The 22,855-nt window shown below is 48.6% G+C and overlaps 1 protein-coding gene across 3 annotated transcripts in view; it reads right to left on the reverse strand.

The window, feature by feature from the left end:
• Positions 1 to 446: 446 nt before the first annotated feature.
• The window catches only part of SRL (sarcalumenin), a 40,951-nt gene continuing 18,542 nt past the window's right edge, over positions 447 to 22,855 (reverse strand). Inside the window, exons 2-7 of one of the 3 annotated variants that reach the window (XM_080679286.1) lie at positions 14,770 to 15,747; positions 12,787 to 12,888; positions 11,533 to 11,628; positions 7,225 to 7,341; positions 5,267 to 5,500; positions 447 to 3,745 (exon numbers count right to left, since the gene is read on the reverse strand). In XM_080679286.1, coding sequence (XP_080535412.1) covers positions 2,934 to 3,745; positions 5,267 to 5,500; positions 7,225 to 7,341; positions 11,533 to 11,628; positions 12,787 to 12,888; positions 14,770 to 15,747 — 2,339 coding nt within the window. In that variant the 3' untranslated portion in view covers positions 447 to 2,933. Of the gene's footprint in view, positions 3,746 to 5,266; positions 5,501 to 7,224; positions 7,342 to 11,532; positions 11,629 to 12,786; positions 12,889 to 14,769; positions 15,748 to 20,292; positions 20,359 to 22,855 lie in introns of all 3 variants that reach the window. The other 2 variants (XM_080679288.1, XM_080679287.1) reach the window with 2 other exon arrangements.

Here is a 22,855-nt window from a genome sequence, read left to right on the forward strand (position 1 = left end):
TGCAATTATAAATTTTCAATCTATCCCCAAGAAATTTAAAAATTGGTACATGGGAATGAGAGCAGACAGGAGGAATGAATAGGTGGAGCACATGTGAAACTATTCTGTATGACACTATAATGGTGGGTACATGTCATTATACATTAGTCCAAACCCACAGAATGTACAACACCAAGAGTGAATCCTAATGTAAACTATGAATTTTGGGTGCCTATGACGGGTCAATGTAGGTCCATCAATTGTAACAAAATGTATTACTCTGTGGGGGTGTTGATAGTGAAGGAAGCGATGCATGTTGAGGGGAGGGGTATATAGGAAATCTCCTGCCTTACTCTCAATTTTGCTGTGAACCTAAAACTCTAAAAAACAGTCTTAATAAAAATTAGTATACTCTACTAGATTTAAAGGAAGATAAAGAGATTGAACTGGTTGGATACAATCAAAGTACAATGTGTTAAAGAGAGATTGGAACTTTATTGAGACTTTCTACCTGATGAAATCAGAATGGAAAGAACACTGGAAAGGTTCCACTTTGGAGAGAAACAGCTACTGTTCAGGCACAAATACTCCGCTTGAGGGATCTCTGGATCCTAAATTTCCCCCAGCTTTCAACCCACCCCCCTACCCCCCATAAAAGTCAGAATTCTGCTTAAAATCCACCTCCACAGAGTGAGGCAAAAATAGCTCTTAACGTCCAAGCTGACTGACGGACAAGCCTGCGGGCAGTTAGAGAAAAGGTAAGTCAAGGAGTGAGCATAGGATTAGGAATAAGAAAAAAAAAAAAAATGGATGGAGAAAAGAAAGGGGCGGGGGGAATCACACTGACAATGTCACCACCCTGAAAATATAAATATTGTATGAATGTATTAGCCTCATTCCACCTTCTTCCCCCGAAGCAATGGTGATAGTAGCTATGACAATGCCCATACGATTCTGCATATTTTATTTCCCTTACTGCACTGAGAAACACAGATATGCCAAGAGGAGCCCCAGTGCATTAAGGGGCATTAAGGAGCAAGGTGGGAGGGCAGACTCTGAGAGGGTAAAGGACAGAGAGATGAGGCAAGGGTTGGTTCTTGGTGAGAAGAAAAGCAGCGCATCAGGCCCTGTCACCAGGCTCCTTGGACACCCCTAGCAGATCCTTTTCTTCTCTGGTTGGCTCTGTCCTTAGAAACAATGTCCTGAAGGCTGTGGGGCCTCTGGCTTTCTTGTGGGAGGTTCTAGGTCCTCCACGAAGCCAAAGGAAGCAGCCTCTGTTGCAGCCGCACTAGAGTGCTACTAATTCTGAGAAACAGGAATTCCGAAGTTGCAGTTCTCCGCATGGCCCTAATCTGATTGCCAATTTACTTCCACTGCCTATCCTCAGTGCCGCTCCCTCTGCCTTCATCTTCACTTTCCTTCTGCACCAGGGATGACTTCCTGGTGCTGGCAGGTCCTGACCCATGCCTCCTGGTAAAGCTCCCAAGAGAGGCTGGCTCACTCGGCAGGAGCCCCTCAGGGCAGCCCTGGGCCCAGTCTCCAGGATTTGCACAGACTGCTCACTTACCCACCTTTTGTCAAATGGCTCCTTCCCTCCAGGGTCCTTCCCCCATCCTCAGTCCCTCGCTGCCCTTCTGGGTGGCATACCAGCCAGGCAGAACTCTCACAAGTTCTTTCGCTCTGCTCTCTGGCATCTGTTATCTCCCTAATCTCTCTTGGACAACATAATACACACATATCCACACTTATTGGTATCTGAAGGCCCAGGCTTTCCTGCGGTACATCCAGTGGGAATCAGCATCAAATTCAGGTGGAAAACTGAAGGTTAAGCCTTAGTTGCCACTGACATTGATGGCTGGTGCTGGTTCTGACTCCTGTGAGTTTAAAGTGTTAGCACATCAGGGAATGAGAAGAAGGGAAAGGGAAAGCCACGGTGATGAAAATCAGGAAGGAACGACCCTTCTGCAGAGTGTCTCCATGGAGAAGTTGTGGAAACAGCCTCCTCTTAAATTTGGAAGAGGCGGGCTGCCCAGAGAAGTCCCCAACGAAAAGGAGCAAGGTCTCCATTGTCCCCTCTGAAACCCAAAGACTTTGGGATCCAAGTTTTCCAAGACATGCAATAAACAAAGACACACTGCAAACCAATTAACCCTCTGAGCTGTACTTTCACTGAAGTCACTTCCAGTGAATTACCCGAATGCATGGAACACTGACCCTTCTCTTGGGGCCAATAAAGGGACTCAGCTTCCCAGCTGGCTTAGAACACCACGTCAGAGAAATGGCATGGGGGAGGCAGATCCTTCTCTTAGCCTGGGAACTCTTGTTCTCTCTTAGTGTTCATGTATCCTAAATCATCCCTCCCAACCCTGGAAGAAACAGGGAAGAGAGCCTGGGGGTAGGCTCAAAACCCAGATTGATTCAGGCCCCAAGAGATTATCCCCTATTGAAGTCAACCAAAGTTTAAGAGACAGCTGAGCACTGCGGGGGGGGGGGGGGGGCGGGGGGGAGGGCAGACACAGAAGACTGTGTGGAAGGCAGCCACAAAGGACCAGGATAGTCCTACTGACCCAAGTCTTCTCTTTTCCCAGCTTAAAGGGGGGAAAGGAACTTCAGCTGCTTTTAGCTTGTTTAATGCTCATCAACTCAGTATACCCTAGAATTTAGCTGCTCTCTGTCCCTCCAAGATAGGACCCATGAAAAGCAGGTATAGCCTGACTTGTCTCAATCAGGCCTCCTAATTGAAGCAATGAGACAAGCAAACTATAATTCACAGTTTCCACTCTCCTCCCTCGACCCACACTTTCCCCCACCACTGGCCTCAATTAACTCCCAAATCTCCAATGTGTGATGATTCTTGCCAGTGTGGCTCAAAGGGCTAATAAACCAGGACTTCTCAGACAGTTAGAACACAAGCTCATTCACCAACAGGAACCCGAGAATGGCCACACAACAACCTAGTGTTTCTTATAGCGATTCTTTGGGGTTTCACCACACCCTGTTTTGTCACAGTTGAGAGCACCTGGATTCTTCCCCAGCCCCAGGCTTCCCAGGAGGCCGGGGAGCTCATGGGTGATGGCCCGCTCAATCTTCTCCAGAAAGCAGCCCCCCATGTAGGAGCACTGCTGGGACAGGAGCTTGAAACTGGAAATGGGGTTGATCCCAAAGAAGTCCTTATAGGCCTCTCGGTTGGGAAGGTCAAATTTGCTGACGTTGGTCTTTGCCAGGATGGTCTTGAAGATATAGAATTTATCAGGATCTTCCACAATGTCCTTAAAGACCAGCTCTCCGTCGCTGAAGAAGGTCATTTTGTCCTTGTACGTCTGCAGATAGCGGTCGACCAAAAGGGCGTGGATGCGAACCCGGATGGCATGCTGGCGGATGAAGGCAATCTTGTTCTCCAATCTGTTCTCAATCACCTGGTTCAGGTCTTCCAGGAGGGAGATCTCTTCCTTGAGAAACAGGTCCCGGTGAGTATCGGGCTTGTAGTCTTGTGGCCAAAAGGAGCTGACGTAGACCCTTGGGGGCTCAGTGACATTGATGAGCGGGGCCAAGCTCCAGAAGAGAGCCCCGTAGACCCGCATGAGCATCTGAGTAGCCAGGTTGTCGGCCTTGTTCAGGATGATCCTTATCTGGGATTCACGCCCCTTCAGCTGGCGGAACAGAGTCTCCAGTTCCAGACCCACATCCAGCTTGGTTGGGTCAAAGACAACAAAGATGAGGTCAGCTCTGTCAATGAACCATTGGCACACATCGTTGAAGGGGTAACCTTTGGGAGAGGGAGTGAGAAGTCAGGCTGAGCAAGCATTAGTCCAAGCCCCTTGTGCCTCTTGCCAGAACCAAACCATTGGTTCCACAGGTTGAAGGAAATAACAGCATTAAGGATTTTCTGGCCTTCTTAAGGCTTTTAAGAATTAATTGTGTATCTCCTGCCCCTTGTCAACCTTCAACCAAGAACAGCCTGATCTTTGCTTTAATCTAAGTGGAATCCAAGGTTCCAGGGAAGCAAAATGCTTTTTTTGAAATGGAGATTTTCCTACTGTCTAAAAAGATCCAGGCAGTGGCGAAGATGTTGAAGAAAAAAAGTCAGGGAATTAGAAGGATGTGAAAGAGAGGATCTACCAGTACTGGACTTACTGAGGTGATCATTTCTTAAGTTATATAAATGTCTAATCACTATGTTCTACACCTGAAATTAGCATAATATTGTATATCAACTGTAATTGTAAATAAAATTTAATTAATAAAAATTAAAAAGAAGAGAGAAGATCCATCATTTAGTGGAAAGAAATGTGAATCTGGCATAAGACCCGGGCTAGAATTGGGGCTTTGTCACTGGCCAGCCGAATATTAAATGCTTCCAAGTTTTAGCATTTCAGCTATAAAATGACAAGAACTATGAAGTGTAGGCTAATCTCAAGAGTACTATGTTGCTACAAATACAGGAAAGCACCTAACTAAAACTTCCAGTCACAAGGTAGGTGCTTAATATCTTTTCATTCCTTCAACTTCTTATTTTCAAAATGAGGAGGCTAGGAATATCTGTCCTGGAATTACTTTACAACAATCAGCCAATAATGCATAAAAATACCTAATATATACTAGGAGTAAAATAAAGGTCAATATTAGTGATAATATTATTACTAGTCATAAACCAGGGTCTGGTTATAACCAAAATAGGAGTGAGAGCCATAAACTGAGATCTATCATCTGGTCATATATTCTACAAATGCCTGTTATGACTCATCTCTGCAGATAACCCTGAGTCATGACGATACTCAGTGGCCTATGTACAGCCTAGTGCCTGCTGGGCCCAAAGTGGCACTCCCTGTCACTTGAAGGTAAGTAGGGCTTTTGATACAGGCTTATGTTGAAGCAGGCCTGGTAAAGCAGGAAGAATTAAAGGTCAGGTTCAACCCAGCCCCAGGTTAGCCAGAGGTCAAGTACACCTGGACGGAGATCCAATTAACCCAGGCCCTTGATCAGTCAGGACAGCCCGGGCCTCCTAAAGACAGCTCAGCCCCAGCGTGGACCTTGAGGAGCTACTTACAGAGAAGATCAGCTTCCTCTTGGGAAAATAATGATCACCTCCAAACCAGATCAGTCCTTGGGGAGGTAAAAGGACAAGGTACTCCACACCTAAGTGGCATCACAGTAAAAACAAGTAGGGAATGGAGGCAGAGAACACATCCCCTGGTGTTGGGCAATGCTGGCCACATTTCCTCTCCCCTGCCTGCCTACCACCCACTGTCAAAAGCTCACCCTGTGTCAGAAATGAGTGCTAAATTACCTCTTTCTTGCTGTTTGCGGTTTTCAATGATGCCTGGTGTATCCACAAAAGTGACCCGCTCTAGAAGTTTGTGGGGAACCTCGATGCCAATCAGCTTTTCCAGGAAATTCTGGCCAAACTTCTCAAGGGGTGAGAAGGACCGAGTACTGTCAGCTGCCATGACAATACCCTCAATGGTTTTTAGCTTGGGCCCATGCATGATGACCGTGAACTCAGAGGTGGTAGGCTCAGCACCTGCACACATAGGCACAAGGTTAGTAGGAACATAGTCATCTCCTAGGAAGACACCTACTGCAAAGTAGATGGGTAGGCAAGGTATTTCAGGGAGGGTTTGCCACAAGAATCAGCTACTATGTTTGCTAAGCTAGTGACTTCCCTTTTGTTAACTGTGGATGGATATATATATATATATATATACTATAGGCCTGGTGCACAAAATTCGTGCACGGGGGCGGGGGGAGGTGTCCCTCAGCCCAGCCTGCACCCTCTCCAATCTGGGACCCCTCCAGGAATGTCCGACTGCCCGTTTAAATGGGCAGTCAGACATCCCTCTCACAATCCAGGACTGCTGGCTCCCAACTGCTTGCCTGCCTGCCTTCCTGATTGCCCCTAACCGCTTCTGCCTGCCAGCCTGATCACCCCCTAACCACTCCCCTGCCAGTCTGATTGCCCCTAACTGCCCTCCCCTGCAGGCCTGGTCACCCCTAACTGCCCTCTGCTGCAGGCCTGGTCACCCCCAACTGCCCTCCCCTACAGGCCTGGGTCCCCCCCCCAACTGCCCTTCCCTGCAGGCCCGGTCACCCCCAACTTCCCTCCTCTGCTGGCCTGGTCACCCTAACTACCCTCCCCTGCAGGCTTGATTGCCCCCAACTGCCCTCCCTTGCAGGCCTTGCCCTGCTGGCCTGATCACCCACAACTGCCCTCCCTTGCAGACCTGGCCCCTCCCAACTGCCCTCCCCTGCTGGCCATCTTGTGGTGGCCATCTTGGGGGCAGCCATCTTTGACCACATAGGGGCAGCAATCTTGTGTGTTGGAGTGATGGTCAATTTGCATATTACTCTTTTATTAGATAGGAGATATATATATATATATATATATATATATATATATATATATATATACACACACACACATACATACATATATATATGTGTGTGTGTGTGTGTATATATATATATATATATATATATATATATATATATAATGCAATTTACCACTTTAACCATTTTACGTGTATAGTTCAGTAGCATTAAGTATGACCACCCTCCATCTCCGGAACTTTTTCATTACCCCAAACTGACCTGTATCCATTAAACACTAACTCCCCATTCTTAACTTGCCTAGCCCCTGGCAACAACCACCATTCTACTTTCTGTCTCTATGAATTTGATGACTCTAGGGGCCTCATTAAATGGAATCATATGACAAATTGGTTTATTTTGCCCTGGCTGGTGTGGCCCAGTTGATTGGAGCATTGTCCCATGTACCAAAGGGTCACGGGTTTGATTTCTGGTCAGGGCACATACACAGGTTGTGGGTTCAATTCCCCAATGGAGCACGTATGGGAGGCAACCGATCAACATTTCTCTTTCACATACATGTTTTTCTCTCTCTCTTCCTCTCCCTTCCTCTCTCTCTAATATCAATAAAAACATATTAATAAAAAAATGGTCCCCAAGTTTCACCCATGTTGTAGTATGTATCAGAACTTTATTATTTGTTAAGGCTGAATAACATTTTGTTTATCCATTCATACATCGATGGATATTTGGGTTGTGTCCACCTCTTGTGTATTATGAATAATGCTGCTACCAACATCAGTGTAGCTGCTGGTTTCTTGTATGTGATTTTCATTATTATATTGATGACACATAAAAACATATAAATGTTTTGTTTTGTTTTTCATAGCGATTTTACATATGACATTGAAATACAAGAATCACACAAGAAAATCCCACCTGTATAAAGCTGGTAGCGAGTGTCTTCCAACCCAAGGAGGTAGTTTATCATGGTGGATTTGCCAACGCTCCACGGTCCCAGGAACAGCACCATTGGCTTGGAAGTGATTTCCCCATCTGTGGGCAGCAGGAGTTAGAGGTGGAAGTGAGCTAACAAGTTTCTCACTACAGGAGCAACACAGTTCACGCTGCATCCCAGACAGTCCATCTAATTGGGTTGTGGAATTCTACGTTGGACCAGACAGCATGTAGCAATCAGTGGTACATCCTTGCTACATAAGTGCAATCACTCAGTTAAAAGATACCAGAAGATACCATTTGGGCCTTGCCCAGATGCTTGGCACACTAGCACCAGAAGGAGGCACTAAGTGAAGTCAACAGATACTGATGCAGAGCTTACTCTGAATGAGGCCTCCATGTGTAGGTCTGGGAAAGAAGCATTCATAAAAGGAGAGCAGAGAGCTGCCACAGAGCAGGGAGCTGTGAAAACTCTGCTATCTGGATTGGTAACAGAAGAAAGGGTATGAGAGAGGTTCATACAATCTTAGGCGACCTGGACGCTGACGTTGCCTGTCCCCAGCCTCCCTCCCCTTAGCTGCACCTCTTGAAATCCCATCTCAGACTCGGCCCCACCCTGGGCTCTGGGGCCAGTCTCAAATATTAGCCTCCAAAGTTCATGACATATTTGCCAGGTCCCACGACCAAGCACTGACTAGGCAATTCTTGGGTTCTTGGGCCCTGTGTCCGATGTTGGAGAGAACACTCTGCACGGGCCACTCTAGTTGGGGTCGCTAGAAGAAAAAGCAGAATTCTCCAATGCTTTCAAAACCAGGGGCTGCAGCCACCCTGTGCCAGCCCCAGCTCTTTCAACCCTTCTCTGAACCAAAGAGAATCAGCCCTGCATAATTTAGTGCCTATAATTCTCCAGATTTCTTTATCTCCTTGAGCCTGCAGATAGATAGGCCTCAAAACAGCAGGCACTCCATTTATTTTTTTCTGTTTTAATTTATTTAATGTCTTGGTTCAAAACTCAAAGTATAAAGCCGAACTGGAGTGGCTCAGTTGGATGAGAATTGTCCTATGACCCAAAAGGTTGCTGGTTTAATTCCCAGAAGGCAAAAGATGTTTCTCTCTTACATCAATGTTTCTCTTTCTCTCCCCCCTGCTTTCCTCTCTCTAAACATGTCCTCAAGTGAGGATTTTTTTTTTAAATCAAAGTATAATAAGGTACACAAGTGAGAAGTCTCACATCCATGTCTCCAATCTGTCTAGACCAGGGGTGGGGAACCTTTTTTCTACCAAGGGTCATTTGGATATTTATAACATCATCTCGGGCCAAACAAAATTATCAACTTAAAAAATTAGCCTGCTATATATATTTGATCAAACAATTAACTCACCCCTAATGCCTTGGCAGGGCCAGACCAAATTATTTTGCAGGCCTTATATGGCATGCAAGCCAGACATTCCCCACCCCTGGCCTAGACCCCCTACATATTATTTCAGATATTTCCATACATATATAAGCAATACTAGTAGAAAACATACTCCTCATCTTTTTTATAGAAAGAGGAGTAGGGTATTCTTTTTCTGTACCTTGCTTTTTTTTTTTTTTTTTTTTAATTCTCACTTGAGGATATATTTCCATTGATTTTGAGAGACAGAGAAACATCGATTGATTGCCTCCCATACATGCCCTAACCAGAAATCGAACCCAAAACCTTTTTGTGCATGGTATGACACTCCTACCAACTAAGCCACCCAGCCAGGGCTGCACCTCCTACTTGATGCACTAGTTTTCTTTCTCTAAGGTGAAACCAATCCTGAAAGCAACACCATGGCCCTGCCCCATGAGTTGCTGGCATCTCTGTGGGCATCAACCCCTGGCTTGGGGACAGGAAGGGATAGGCAGGCTGAGGGGATGGCAGGAATCCCCAGTGATAACCTAAGATCCCACAAAAAGTCTATTTTACCCCAGCCCAGGCCGGGGACGCCAAGGGGGACGGGGACCTTCAGCCAGCAGGCAGCTGAGACCAACCACCCCAGGGCTCTCCCCGGATACTGTTTCAGCCCTCCCTCTGCAATAGCAGGCATTACTAGCACATGAAGGAGGCTACAGGTTGTGCAGGAGACTGCCCAAGGGCACAGGGAGTCCCAGCACTGGAGAGAGAGGAGGGAAGGGGAGCCAACTCTGGAAAATGAGCTCAGGAGTCAGGATGCCCTCCCTGCAGAGCGCTATTCCTGGGGCAGCCCACAGCAGGGGCGCCAAACTGCCAGCTCTGAGGGCTGCAGGAGAAGGCAGAAGTGGAGGGCAGGGAAGCAACTAGGAGACTGTGACCTCACAACACCTGCACTTTCTCTATGAAGCCAAAGAGGATCGGTTGGCTCTTAGGCTTGCAAGAAACAATAGAGCCTGGCCATTGTGGCTCAGTTGGTTGAGCATTGTCCCATGTACCAGGTGATGGGTTCGATTCCCTGTCAGGGCACATTCCTGGGTTTCAGGTTCGATTCCCAGTAGGGGGTGTGCATGAAGCAGTCGATTGATGTTTCACTCTCTCCCTCTCCCTCGCTCTCTCTAAAAGCAATAAAAAACATATTTTAAAAAAAAGAAACAATAGAGATCATTGTGCAACAGTGCGTTCTCTCGGAGAAGGAGAGAGTTATAGCCCCAAGTTCCAGCAATGTGATCTCTGGGCATCCAGTTCCTCTTCTGGAAAGCAGGAATAAGGTACACCCTATATCATATCCACTTTTTAACCATCAAGAGCATCACATGAGACCTACAGAAGCAGCCAAGCTTGGCGGGCGTGGCTCAGTGGTTGAGTGTCAAACTATGAACCAGCAGGTCACAGTTTGGTTCTAGGTCAGGGCACATGCCTGGGTTGCGGGCTCCATCCCCACTGGGGGCGGGCAGAAGGAAGCTGATCAATGATTCTCTCTCATCATTGATGTTTCTGTCTCTCTCCCTCTCCCTTCCTCTCTGAAATCAATAAAAAAAATTTAATAATATACAGAAGCGGCCAGTTAACACAGAAATATGTTTAATGGCACTCACCATTGAGACAATAAATAGATATCATTATTAAAGTTTTCAAAGATGAATAACACTTTAAAAAGACATCGCTGTGGGGGAACAAGAGCTCTCATATCCTGTCATTATGGGTAAAAATTGGAATTGGTACAACCTAAGGCAATTTAGCAAAAACTATCAAAATGTTTAATTTCCAGTATTCCACTTAAAAAATTTATCGTACAAGTGTAGTTGCATGAAATATGTAACAATTATAGTAGTGCTTGTAATATTTTTTTTAAATTGAAAATGGCAAATACCCTGCTTCCCATCAGCCAGTGCAGTGCATCCATGCAACTATCTGAAAGGGCAAGAGTAGCTACACACACACAGAGTTTTGTGAGATGATCCCATCTTTGTAAAACAAACAGGAAAAGACATACTTGTGCCCAGCTGGTGTGGCTCAGTGGTTGAGTGTCGACCTATGAATCAGGAGGTCACATTTTGATTCCCAGTCAGAGCACATGCCAGTTTTTCGGGCTCAATCCCCAGTAGGGGGCATGCAGAAGGCAGCTGGGCAATGATTCTTTCTCATCATTGATGTTTCTACCTCTCTCTCCCTCTCCCTTCTTCTCTAAAATCAATAAAAATATTTCTTTAAAAGACATGCTTGTATATGCTCACATATGCAGAGAAACTATATTCCTGAGGAACTACTATATAACAGTGGGTGTCTTGGGGAGTGGAATTAGAGGTGTTGGAAATCAAGAAAGGGGTTTTGTTTTTCAATGTATACTATTTTACACTATTTGAGTTTGGGGAGTTGTTTTTTTGTTGTTGTTTTTTTGTTTTGTTTTGCAACAAGTATACCCTATTTCATTTATTTGAAAATTGATTTTTAAAATAACCCAGACCTGAGGGAAGCTGACCAGGAGGAGTGAACAGGAGGAGGGAAGGATTCCAGGCCAATCAGGGGACTTAAGACACGCTCAGTAAGTGAACAGGGAGCTTTGTGGGCCCTTGTGCACACGAGGGGTAGAAGCTGGCATCACTGCCCTTGGAAACCAAAACTGCACTACTGAAGCATGAGTGCTTACAAATGAAATGTTTGCGGAAAACTCTGCAAATTATGGGGTACTCCTGCAGTGACAGGATGAGTCACGTGACTGGGATCTCCAAGAACTTAGGAGAGCTCAGCTCCAGTGTCCTCGAGCCACCACACAAAGAGCTCGGAACCTCGTGGGCATGGGGGAGTGTGGACAGGTTGGAGGTACAGACCCGACCTTGGGACACTGTACCTGTGATCTCGTGCTGCCGAAGCTCATTGTATTTGTAAGACTGCTCCAGGGGTTTGATGGACGAATGGTAGATCTTTCGAAGCCGCTGCAGCACCGCTGTGGACAGAGGAGGATGAGGGAGGGGGACGTCAGGTAGGACGCACTCCAGACTGCTGACCACTGTAGACCAGGTCCCTTCCCAGGGCAGCTCTAGCCCTGCCTAGTGGGGAGCAGAGAGTATCTGCAGCCCAGCAACTATCCATATATTAGCATTCAAGGAGGAGCTGGTCCACATCTCAACCCTCAGAAATCTTTAAACCCAAGGCGTTCCCTCCCCATCCCCTAAAGCTGCCTTTCTTTTTAAGCTAACCCTCTACTCCCTCCCTCTTCAGTCGTGTGCCCTGAAGCACCACCTCAGCCTTCAGGTAACTGAAGGCCCTTTCCATGGCAGAGAAGAACCCCGTTCCTCTCTGCCTCCACCTCTACTTGTGTTTGCCTTAGACTCAGAGGGCAAGGAGGTATGGCACTAAGCAGGCCCGCAGGGCAGGATAGCCACCCTGTCCTCTACTCTTTCACTGGTCCCTCTGCTTGGATTGCCTTTCCTCCTTCCTGCCAACCCAGAGCCCCAAGGCCTTGGACGGTCCCCCACCCCCACCCCCAGAGGATGCAGACATCCCAAGCACCTTGTTGGGAAGAACATGACTTCAGGGAGAGGTGGCTCACAGGGGGAGGCTGGGAGCTCAAAGGTGGTGAAGCAGGGTGTGAGGCACAAAGGGGGGAAGAGGGCCTGAGGGTCAGAAACCACACCTGTGTGGCTCCTCTCTAACTGTGCGCCATAGCAGAGTCCTGCCTGCTCTGAGCTTTCACTAACTCAACCAAGAGGAGATAGTAAGCTCCGCGGAAAGTTTGGATTACTGAGGGTGACATGAAATATTGGGCATGAAAGGGCTTTGTAAACTGTAAAAAAATCAAAGCAAATGTGATGAACTCTATTAACGCCCCTCCCCAGGCACAGTGTGGAAGCTGGCACCATCCTCAGACACAGCACTGGGGTTTGTCCTTGACCCTTTCGCTGATCCCGCTGCTTGGATTGCCTTTCCTCCTCCTGCCAATCCAGAGCCCCCAGGCCTTGGACGCTGCTTGCAGTCTCTTCCACGAAGCCCCCCCCGCCCTACCTCCAGGCTTTCCTCCCTGGGGTGACTGCTGGCCTCAGAGCCCCCACCCCAAGGCCTCCCAGCCCCAGCCCCACGCCCAGCACCTTCTCCCTCTGGTTACCAGAGTAATCGTCAGCTGGTTTGTCCTCGTTCAGCATCAGCGTTTTCTCGATGTGGGAGCGATCCCTCAGTGGGGCTTCTTCACTCACATCCTCCGCCTCTTCTGCAGACAGAAGCAGAGAGCAGGGTTAGAGCGAAGCTAAGAGCCAGCTGGGCTCTAAGCCCCCTAGAAATGGATAAGGGCGGGATCTGAGGAAGTGCTGACAGAAAGTTTGCCAAGTTCAACTAAATGGAGTTCTGTCTCTAGGAAGAACTTTGAAAATCCCAGTTCAACATCTGTGAAGCTCTGTGGTCCATTTTATGTATTCAACAAATAGCGATTGGGCAGTTGTGATGTGCCAAGCACTGAGCATCGTGCTGGGACTACGGAGGTGCCCAAAACAGACACAGCTCCTGACTTGTGGCGATTTCCTACAGTCTAGTGGGGCAGGGGGAGAAATCATCTTAAAAGTAATGTAATCATTATAACAGTAATGTGGCCGTAGAAGGGAAGATTCCAGAAGCTGTGAGGGCCTAAGAAGTGTGTCTAGGAAGTCTTTGGGGGGATTAAAAAACTTCCCAGAAGGGCCACTTAAGAGCTACGCTCCACTGTGTGAGGAGTTAACTAGGTGGAGATAGGGACAGGAGACAGGAGTGGCTTAGCAGGAAGGGTGGCTGGGCCTCAGTGGGTAAAGGTGTGTGCTGTGGGGCAGGAGAGCTCCGCTAGGGCTAACCTGGAGGACCATAGGAGTCTGCATTTCGTCCTAGAAGTACTAGAAGCCAGGGAGGGATTCTAAGCGAAATAACCTGATCAAATGAGCCTGTGATCAGATTTATAAGGCTGCCATAAAGCATGCGCAAGAGGAGCCTCTGGGCGGAGAAGGGTTCAACTGTTACTTCTGACCAAGCAAGAGATGCCCATGACTGCCTGCAGGTCCCCAGGGAGACCGTTTCTACCAACTGGCTGCACAAAGGGTTTTAAGTAATTAGAGGTCGGATGGCCTTGAGCCTGTGGGGCAGAGGGAGAGTAGTTCCACCAGGGATGGAAGCAGAGAAGATCGATGTGTCTTGTGGAGCATCTCGGGACCCAGGCAGCCCACTCCAGACCCAGGACAGGGAAGACAGGATGAGGGAAGGGGCTGGCTGACTGCCAGGGCCCCATAGAGGGTGCAAGTAGCAGATGAGAAGATGTGAAAACTGAATTCTGCAGGGAAACCGGGGTGTGGCAGGGGAGTCACACTGGAAGGATGGAAGGTGAAGACTGATCCCAGTTCCTCCATCCTAAAAGCCCAGCTCCTGGTCCAGGTCAGCGTCCTCAGTGGATGCAGCCATGGGCATCCTGGCCATGCCTAGGATTTGATACATCCTCAGTGTTGCCCATTGGCTTTGGCCCTGCCCTTCTCCTTCCCTATTCCCCAGTCCTGAGACAGCAGCTTCTGCTTCAAGTGGACATCTGTGGGACATCAGTGCCACGGCCAGCCTAAGATTTCTTATTGCAATCCTGACCCCAGCCCCAGTTCACCCTACCTGACATGGCCTCGTCTTCAAGGGCAGGCCCCAGGTGTTAGCCCACTGATGTGGTCCCCGGGGACAGGGGGTGGGCAGGCTCCCAATCTACATCCCCACCCATACATCTCTTCACCAGCCTGCACAGGGTCTCAAACCCTGCCACCTTGTCCTCCAGGCTAAGGCACTGGTTGGTGATAAACTGTATCAGGGATCCTAAAGGGCAGGCTCCCAAGGACCTAACTCAGAAGTGACCAGGTTCCTCTGGGCCCTTCATGGCGTGGCCTCTCACTGAGTCCCTCCAAACTGGGAAGAAGTGGCTCATGAGCAGCCTGAAGGCACCCCCTGGGCCTGCGACACTGGACCAGGCCTCCACCCGCTACACCCGGACTGGCTGGGGCTCTCCCGCCCCACCCTGTCCCTGCCTGTCCCACTACATACAAGACTTCCAAGAAGAATGCAGCTGCCCAAGTGCCGGAGCAATTCTGGGGTCCCCTACCCTGAGCCCCCTCCATGGGCTCCTCTGCCTTGGCCTCCGGGGCCTCGTCCCCCTCGGGCCCTGGATTCGGTTCCTCCGAGCTCTGCTGAGCCCCCTCGTCCCCAGGGCTTGGGGTTCCTGCTGCTTCCTGGGGCTCCCCTGCTTCCTCAGAGGTGCCCCCTGCTTCCTCTGAACTAGCCCCAGAGCCGCTGTCCTCTTCTGATTCTTCTTGGGATGGAACTCCTCCTTCCTCGCCTCTGCTGAGGCCACCACCCTCTTCCTCAGAGGACGCAGCTTCCAGATCCTCCTCCAACATCCCTGGTGCCTGGCCCTCCAGGGGGCGGTCCTCCTGGGTGCCCCCTGTCTCTACAGCTGGGCTGGGCTCCCCCTGGTCCTCAGGCCCCTCCCTGGCTTTTGTGTCCATGTCCATGACTCCATCTGGCCCTTCTGGCCCCTGATCAGGCCCTCGGATGCCCTCGCCTGCTGTCTCTACTGCCACAGGAAAGGCCCCTGTGCCTTCAGGCTCTGCCGTGCCCGCAGCTGCTCTCTGTGTAGGGCTGTCCCCTAGGACCTCCTTGGCTTCCTCAGTGACCACGCCATTCCCAGCCTGTCCTTCCGCCTCCTCTGTTGAGCCCTCTCTTGCACTGAGCTCTGGCCTCCCTTCTTCCCCAGTCCCCTCTTCCCCTTCTGGAGGGAGGGTGCTTGCTCCTGGTAGCTCCACAGGGTCCCCGGGGGGAGCTGAGGCTGAGGCATTGGAAAGGCTGGCTTCAGGGTCAGAGCCTGGGCTGGGGGCAGTGGTGGAGGCCCCTGTGGCAGTCTTCTCCGAGCTCTCAGCCTCCCTGCCATCTGGGGAGTGAAGGAGCAGGTTCTTCTCTTGAGGGGCCGCCTCTGCATAAAGCGCCCTTTCCTTCTCCTCTAGACTTGCATCTCCAGCAGAGAAATGATTCTCCAACAAATTGCCAACATCTTCTGTGCCACCCGAAGCAGAAACTTGCAGTTCTAAATGATTAGAACACCATTGGTCAGTTTCACAGGGTTGGCACTCACTTTACTTCTCAAAAGAGTCTAACTCAACCTAGCTCCTGTCTTCCGGGAGTGAGGTGTGGACCTGGTATCGGTGGCAACTCCCTCCCAGGTCTTCACAACTGCCCTGGGCAGCAAGCAGGGTGGGTGTTACTCTGCCCCCCTCCCAAGACATAGAGGCCGTGGCTGGGGGAGTTACAGACCCACTGTCTGTCACTGCAGGACTGAGTGGCTGACACCCATTCCCCAGCTCCTCCCCTGACCCTGACAGCCTCTGCTGGGTCCTGATGACTGTGTGGGGATGGAAACTGGGTGAGCCTTCCAGTCCTTCCTCAACCTTGCCGCAGGCATGAAGGCACGTGTAGCCTGGCTCACCAGGAGATCTTTCCAAGATAGGACAGATGCCCTGTCAGTTCCTAGAGTCATTAACTAGCGTGCTTTTTATACTGCTATCAGCAAGGGAGTGCAAACAGGTGTGTGCAGGCCAGATAATCTTAGGTTACACGGCAGAGTACTTAGGGGATTACTTGTGGCTCTCAGCCTTATTAAGTCACACATCCAACTCTGTCCCCTTAAGGGCAGGCATTTGCTGGCCTTGCTACCTTAGATTAAAGAGGACGTGGTCAGAGGAGAGAACGATATCCAAAACTAGAAGGGCCAGGGCTTCCCGGTGGCCTTAGCCAACCTCTTCTGAGGGTATCCCCTTCTAAAGCTGATAGCTTTACCGGGAAGCTGAAGGCACTGGGGAAACCAAGCAGGAGAGAACAAAGTAGGGGCTTAGTTTGTGCTAAGACCTCTGACAAGGGACACGTTTAATTTATGTGGAAAATGGGGTCAGAAGTGAGGGTTGAGTCTATTCCTTCTGCCCCTCCCAACCAGACTGGACCTGTTTAAGGAGAAGGCCTGCGGTAGGGGGACCCTGCTGGCTTGTGGGGATGAGGAACCATGGGGCCCTGCCCTGGGGCAGCTGAGACAGCCCCCGGGCTCCCTTGACTCACAAGCTTCTTTCTGAGGAACTTTCTGAGTATAGACACCCCCCTCTCTTGGGCCACAACCTGTTCTTCCCATCTTGCCTCAACAAAGAAAAGCCACTTATTGGGGTACCCCTTCTGCCTGGGGGTACCCACACACCTTGTGCTCTGAAAGCTGGGGTAGCCTCTAGGGACCAAGAACAAATATTTTCTCATTAGTCCCCACAGATGCAACCTATGCTGCTATCAAATTCAGAAGAATGGGAAGTTTGGGCACCTTTTATTATAAAGGAGCCCCATATATTGATATAACACTTCCCCAAGCACTTTCACATATATGGCCACATTCAAACCTCCCTCATCAGTGTCAGCCACATTTCAGAGCTGAAGGTCCAGAGAAAGTCTTTGACTTGCCCAAGACAGCAAGTGTCTGGCTAGTGGGTGACTAGAACCCAGAACTGCTGCTCCTTGTCCAGGCCTTGTATGCCACGGTGTGTAGGGAAGCACAGGGACAACCCTTCCCATGGGTATCTCACCCTTCCCTGCATGCACCTTCTCTCCAGGCTCACACTCCAGGCCCTTCCTGGCTCCTGGGTTGCAGGAAACAAGGTTTAATCCTCCCTGTGTTCCCAAGGCTGGGACTCTGCCTGACCCAGGGAAAATGCTATGAAGAGTGAGATTTAGGTACAATAAGAATTCATCCCTTAGTGAGGGACCTGAAGGACTCATTAAAATTTTCTTTCATTACCACCTGAAAACCTATATATCCTGATCCCTTTACCTGTGTATCTATCCCCCCACCACCACCTTCAATGGCAGGAACTTAGTTTAACCCAAGGAGACTGAAAGTCTCTGAGCAGCAAGATATATATCAAATGAGATACATTTATATAACTATTCAATGTGCCAGGCAATGCTTAAGCACTTATTTTATTATTATTATTATTTAATCCTCACCTGAGGATATTTTTCCATTGATTTTTAGAGAGAGGGAAAGACAGAGAAAAATATCAATGTGAGAGAAACACATCGATTGGTTGCCAACCACATGAGCCCCCACAAGGGCCCGGGCAGGGGAGGAGCCTGCAACTGAGGCATGTGCCCTTGACCATAATCGAACCCGGGACCTTTCAGTCTGCAGGCCGATGCTCTATCCACAGAGCCAAACCGGCTAGGGCAATGCTTAAGCACTTTATATACAAAACATTAATTTACTTGATCTTACTCAACTTACTAAATCTTACTTGCTCCCATAAAACAAGTCTTACTCTTAGCCCCATTTTATAGATGAGAGGACTGGAGTCAGAGACACTGAATGCCTTGCCCAACATTACGCAGCTAGCAAGTGGCTGGGCCATTTAACTCCAGAGTTGCAGAGGAGATTGCCTGACCCTGAAGAGGGTTCAAATCTGCCTGCTCAGAGGGTAGCACTCAAAGCATTGGCACCACCTGGGGAGCCTGGTAGAGATGCAGACTCTTGGGCCCCAGCCAGACCCACTGAACCAATGCATTTTAACAATCAGTTTTCACATTACAGTTTGAGAAGCTCTGGTCTACAACACCTGGTAAAACTACCTCTAAACCAATGCTCTCAGCACTGAAATCTTCAGGTTCTTGGTCCCATTCCTCTCCCTTTCCTCAAATGTTCTGATTAAAGTAGGGTATATCCCCAGCATTAGCACTTTAATAAAAAAAAATCTTGGATAATTCTAATGTGCAGCCAATGCTGTAAACCACTGCTCAGCCAAATAATCTTGACTCCGAGGCTTCTGCTCCCAGCCTCTCCCCACTCATGTGCACACTGGGTCCTCCCAAGTTGGATGGGTTACCTGGGGCTTGGCATGTGACCAATAGCAATGGTCAAGGCTTCTCCTCTGTCACAGGTCCCTGTTGCCCCCTATCAATGACAATAATGACCATAATGATGATGGTGGTGGTGGTGGTGATGGTGGTGATGGTGGTGATGGTGGTGATGATGGTGGTGATGGTGATGGTGGTGATGATGATGATGACAGTGGTGAAGATGTTGATAGTGATGATGATGCTGGTAGTGAGGGTGATAATGATGGTAATCATGATGATGTTGGGCAGAGCAGATTGAGTCTGACCACTTGTGGCATTTTTAATATTCTCAAAATATTCTCTGAACCTGATGGGGGTGAGAGGGCTTTTTAGTCCCAAGGGAGATGAGGACCCCAGACTTTGGGCCTTTACCATGACCTTCACACTGTTGTGTATTTTCATTCCTGAGCAGGAATAGAAGCCAAGTGTGTGCATGTATATACACACTTGACTTGTTCCTGGTTCTTATGACTTAGTGCCAAGCTGCCCCTGACCTTCTGCTAAGCAATTTGGAATGAAAAAGACCAAGAGTGATGGCTTCATGCCCAGTGACCTTCCTTCCTGGGCTAAAAATAATTTCTCTGACACAAAGTCTCTCAATGAAACAAGCTATGCCATTGGGCCCCAGAGCTCGATCCCCAAGAAGCAGCTGTGACATTGGGCACAATCTCTCCTTTGGGAGGCACAGTCAGAGGCATAGAGAGTCTCTGATTAAACTCAGTTCAATTCTATAAAATCAAACAGTGCCTTCCCTCCCTCCCTGACCTCCCTAGCATCTCACTGAAGCCCTCACTGGTTCCTGGAGGAGGAGGTGGGGGACAGAAGACCCAGGACACCCTGGATGGGTTAAGAGCCTGGTAAGATGAGGCTTGGTCTATCCCAGAACATGTAGTACCATACTGTATGTGCTGCTGTCAAGGCTGCCGTCCCAGCTCCACATAGGCCTGGGTGCTTACATCAAGGTACATGAATAGTAAGCCCCAGCTCAACCATGGAGACCATAGGAATACCTGTGTGCCTGAGAAGCTGGTGCCCTGAACATAGCACAGCATACACCAGTCCTGCTTTCTCTCCCAACACCCCCTCTGCCATCAGCCTTTCTTTGGGGATCAGCCTCAGCTGCTGCCCCCACCCATAGCCTCAGCAGTAGCCTCAGGCTCAGTTCCTCTTTCCTCTACCAACCAAACATCTGATCGTTTTCCCAGCTTCTAACTCCTTCCAAAGCACTTTTCACATGGACTCAGATTAACTCTGGAGTTGCCAAAGGCCTTGGTGGGTCCAACTGTAGAAGAGGAAGCTCCGACCAGGTAGCTTTAGAGACTTGCCCAAGGTCAGGGGTAGGATTGAAACAGAGCCCAAATTCATGGCTCTCAGTCTAGAGTTCTTTCTGCTCTCAGGTAGTTTGAAAACCATGTTCCATGAAGGGAGAGAGGTCCATGGAAGTGACTAGAGGGTGAGGGATGAAAAGGAGCTGGGGTTCAGTCACCCACTTTGTACTTCCTGCCCAGCAGCCCTCCTTGGGTGTATCTCACCATTTAAGGAAGGGGTAGGTGGTTGACAACTACTGCTCTTATCTCCCCCACTTATTCCCTAAAAATTCCTCTAGCTTCCTCTTGATCATTTTCTCCAACATTCCAAGGAGCTCCCCCTTACAGCATCTTTTCATTTTAATCAAACATGTCAGGCATTGAACTAGATGATGTCTTGCCTCCACATAGAACTTCATGCTTTCCAAAGTTATTTCATGTTCTTCTTTCATCTTCCTAGCAGTCTTCTGAGGCAGAGAAAGGAAGAATTATTAACCTCCCTTGAAATGAGGAAGTAGACACAGGAGAATCAAGTTATTAGCTCAACAAGCCATTCCCAGAATGGGCTAGAACAGGTCAAGAAACAAAACAAAGCTCCCTGGTCCACGTGGAGGTGGCATCTGAGACCCGAGAACTTCCCAAGCATAAATGCCCAGACTCCAGAGGTGGGTCAGTGTGAATCTGGTGTTTCACAAGGTGATTCTAACGAACACCAACATTTGAGAACCATGATTCTGAGCCACCTCAGTACCAAGTGTCAGAGAATTTGTCTTGAGATCAGGAGAAGAGAGGTTTTTTCAGAATAGAGTTTTGTTGACCTGTTTTGAGTCCACCTCTAAGCACTGAATTTATTCCACCCTGGTGGAACAGAATATAAACTCAATTCCAACCTGTCCCAGTCTCCTTAGCATGTACTTCTAAGGATCTGCCAAGATTATTCTTCCACGTTACTTTTCATCCATTTGAACTGAAACTATCAAGTCCAAAGTCAAACACAAGTAAAATACCTTTGACCGTTATTCATACACAATTATGCAAATGAGTCATTAATAATAAAGTCCCAGGGAGACAATCACTTTCCAATTCTATCTGAGGACATATCTGTCCCAGGAAGTCAGTCTTGGCATTCAGGGAGCCCCACATCTATCACCAGTCTGTCCTCTGCCCACACTTGGACACCTCATCAGCTGTGCCTCAAGTGCAGCTGACAGCACTTCAGAAACAGTGTTCACAGAGCCGGAGTGAGCAGACTGACCCTTGCATGTTCTAGATCTTATCTCTGAACACTCCTGGACTGGGCAAATGGTCAGTGGCCTCTTCTGGCATCATAGTGTTTCTTGACCTTATTTACAGAGTAAATGCTCACCACTCAGGGTCCCTTGCTCCTTCACTTCTTGGATGAGCCTTCAGACAGCTTTGCAGATGCCAATGCCAAAAAGGACCTTAGAAGGGAAGTACTTTCAAGAGGCAAAGGTTGCCCACACCCTCCCAGGACCCCTGAAACCTTCTCTCTCACCATTCTGTTAGTCTTTACCTCTTCTCTTCCAGACAAGAAGACAAAGGTGCAATGAATAGGGCAGCTACTCTCAAAAGGTTCTTTGGCCTCCTGGCCAAGCTCCTAAAATCAAGGCTAATACCACCAGGACAGCTTGTCCCTGGCTGGACTTGAGCCCAAAAATGATTCACCCAGGGGATAGGATACAGTGACACAGGCACCAATCAGAGAGAACCAAGGGATTGTGAGTCAAAAGGGACCACTTCACAGACTATTTGATTTCCATGCTGAGAATCCTAAAGCCCTGATAAATTATTATCCCAAAGCCACAGGGCTAGCTAGGTTAGTTACCAGCAGGCTGGTTCTAGAACCCAGCTCACTGCTAACTGGAAGTCCTGTGAGCTTTCCCGGCAATAGTACACTGCCCCCCAGAAATAAGAGGGGGCTGTCAGCCTCAGAAGAACAGTAGCTTCTTAATCTACCCTCTCCTACCTCCATCTAAAAGGATTGCTTAAGACTTCATGACAATTGTTTGTAATCCACAAAGCCTAAAGAATTGACAGATCATTCCCTGTCCCACCCCTAATTTCTGGGAATCCTTGGTTTAGGAGGTACAGAGAAAGCGCCCACAATCCCACCACCATTGTGCATACACAGGCTTGTCACTGATGCCCGGGGGATTCATGACTGAGAGTGAACATTGCTTTCAAAAGGCAAATGCCTTTGGAAGAAGAAAAACATGAAGCCCTAACCACTCAGTGTGACTCAATTATTAAAGTGACATCCTGTGGAGCACCAAGTGTTCCCAGAAATCAGCCTCAAGTGAACAGAAATCCTTGTAGTTATTAGGCAATATTTCCTACATTCAGAGGAGCTGAGCTGGGCAGGAGAGGATGGGAAGGAGGGAGAGATTCAGGCTAGATTCTGAGACAAACTGAGGCAGATGGCTGACTTTCTCCCACCTCCCACCCAAAGAAACAGAATTTCCCTGGGTTCTACAAGGATAACCTCTGGGAGGCTGATGGTTTAACTTTGGGGCACCAGACAGGGAGAGACCCAACTGGGAGCCAAAACAGTTTGGTCCCTAACATCCCAGTCAACCCTGGGTTCAGGTCAGACTTAGAAGATGGAGGGAACAATGAGGCCAGACCCACCTTATGCCCAACCCAGGAAAGCTGGAGGTAGTCTGCTTTATGCAGAAGCTTAGAAATGGATTTGACACCTTCCCAGCCTGGGCCAGGATCACATCTCAGGGCTTTCCGTTGCCATATATCACAGAGCCAAAGTGGTCTTTCTGGATGCAGCTGAAAGTCAGGAGAGCTGGGACCTGCTCATTTACTGTCTTACTAACCAGCAATGTGACCTTGAGTTGCTCTTCACTCTTCCTACACCCAACTCTACTCACCCATACAAAATGCAGATAATAGCACCTGCTTTGTCAATCCCCTTGGAGTATTTTAAATAGCAAA

This window comes from Plecotus auritus (genome assembly GCF_963455305.1).
Source record: "Plecotus auritus genome assembly, chromosome: 7".
Taxonomy (NCBI): Eukaryota; Metazoa; Chordata; class Mammalia; order Chiroptera; family Vespertilionidae; genus Plecotus; species Plecotus auritus.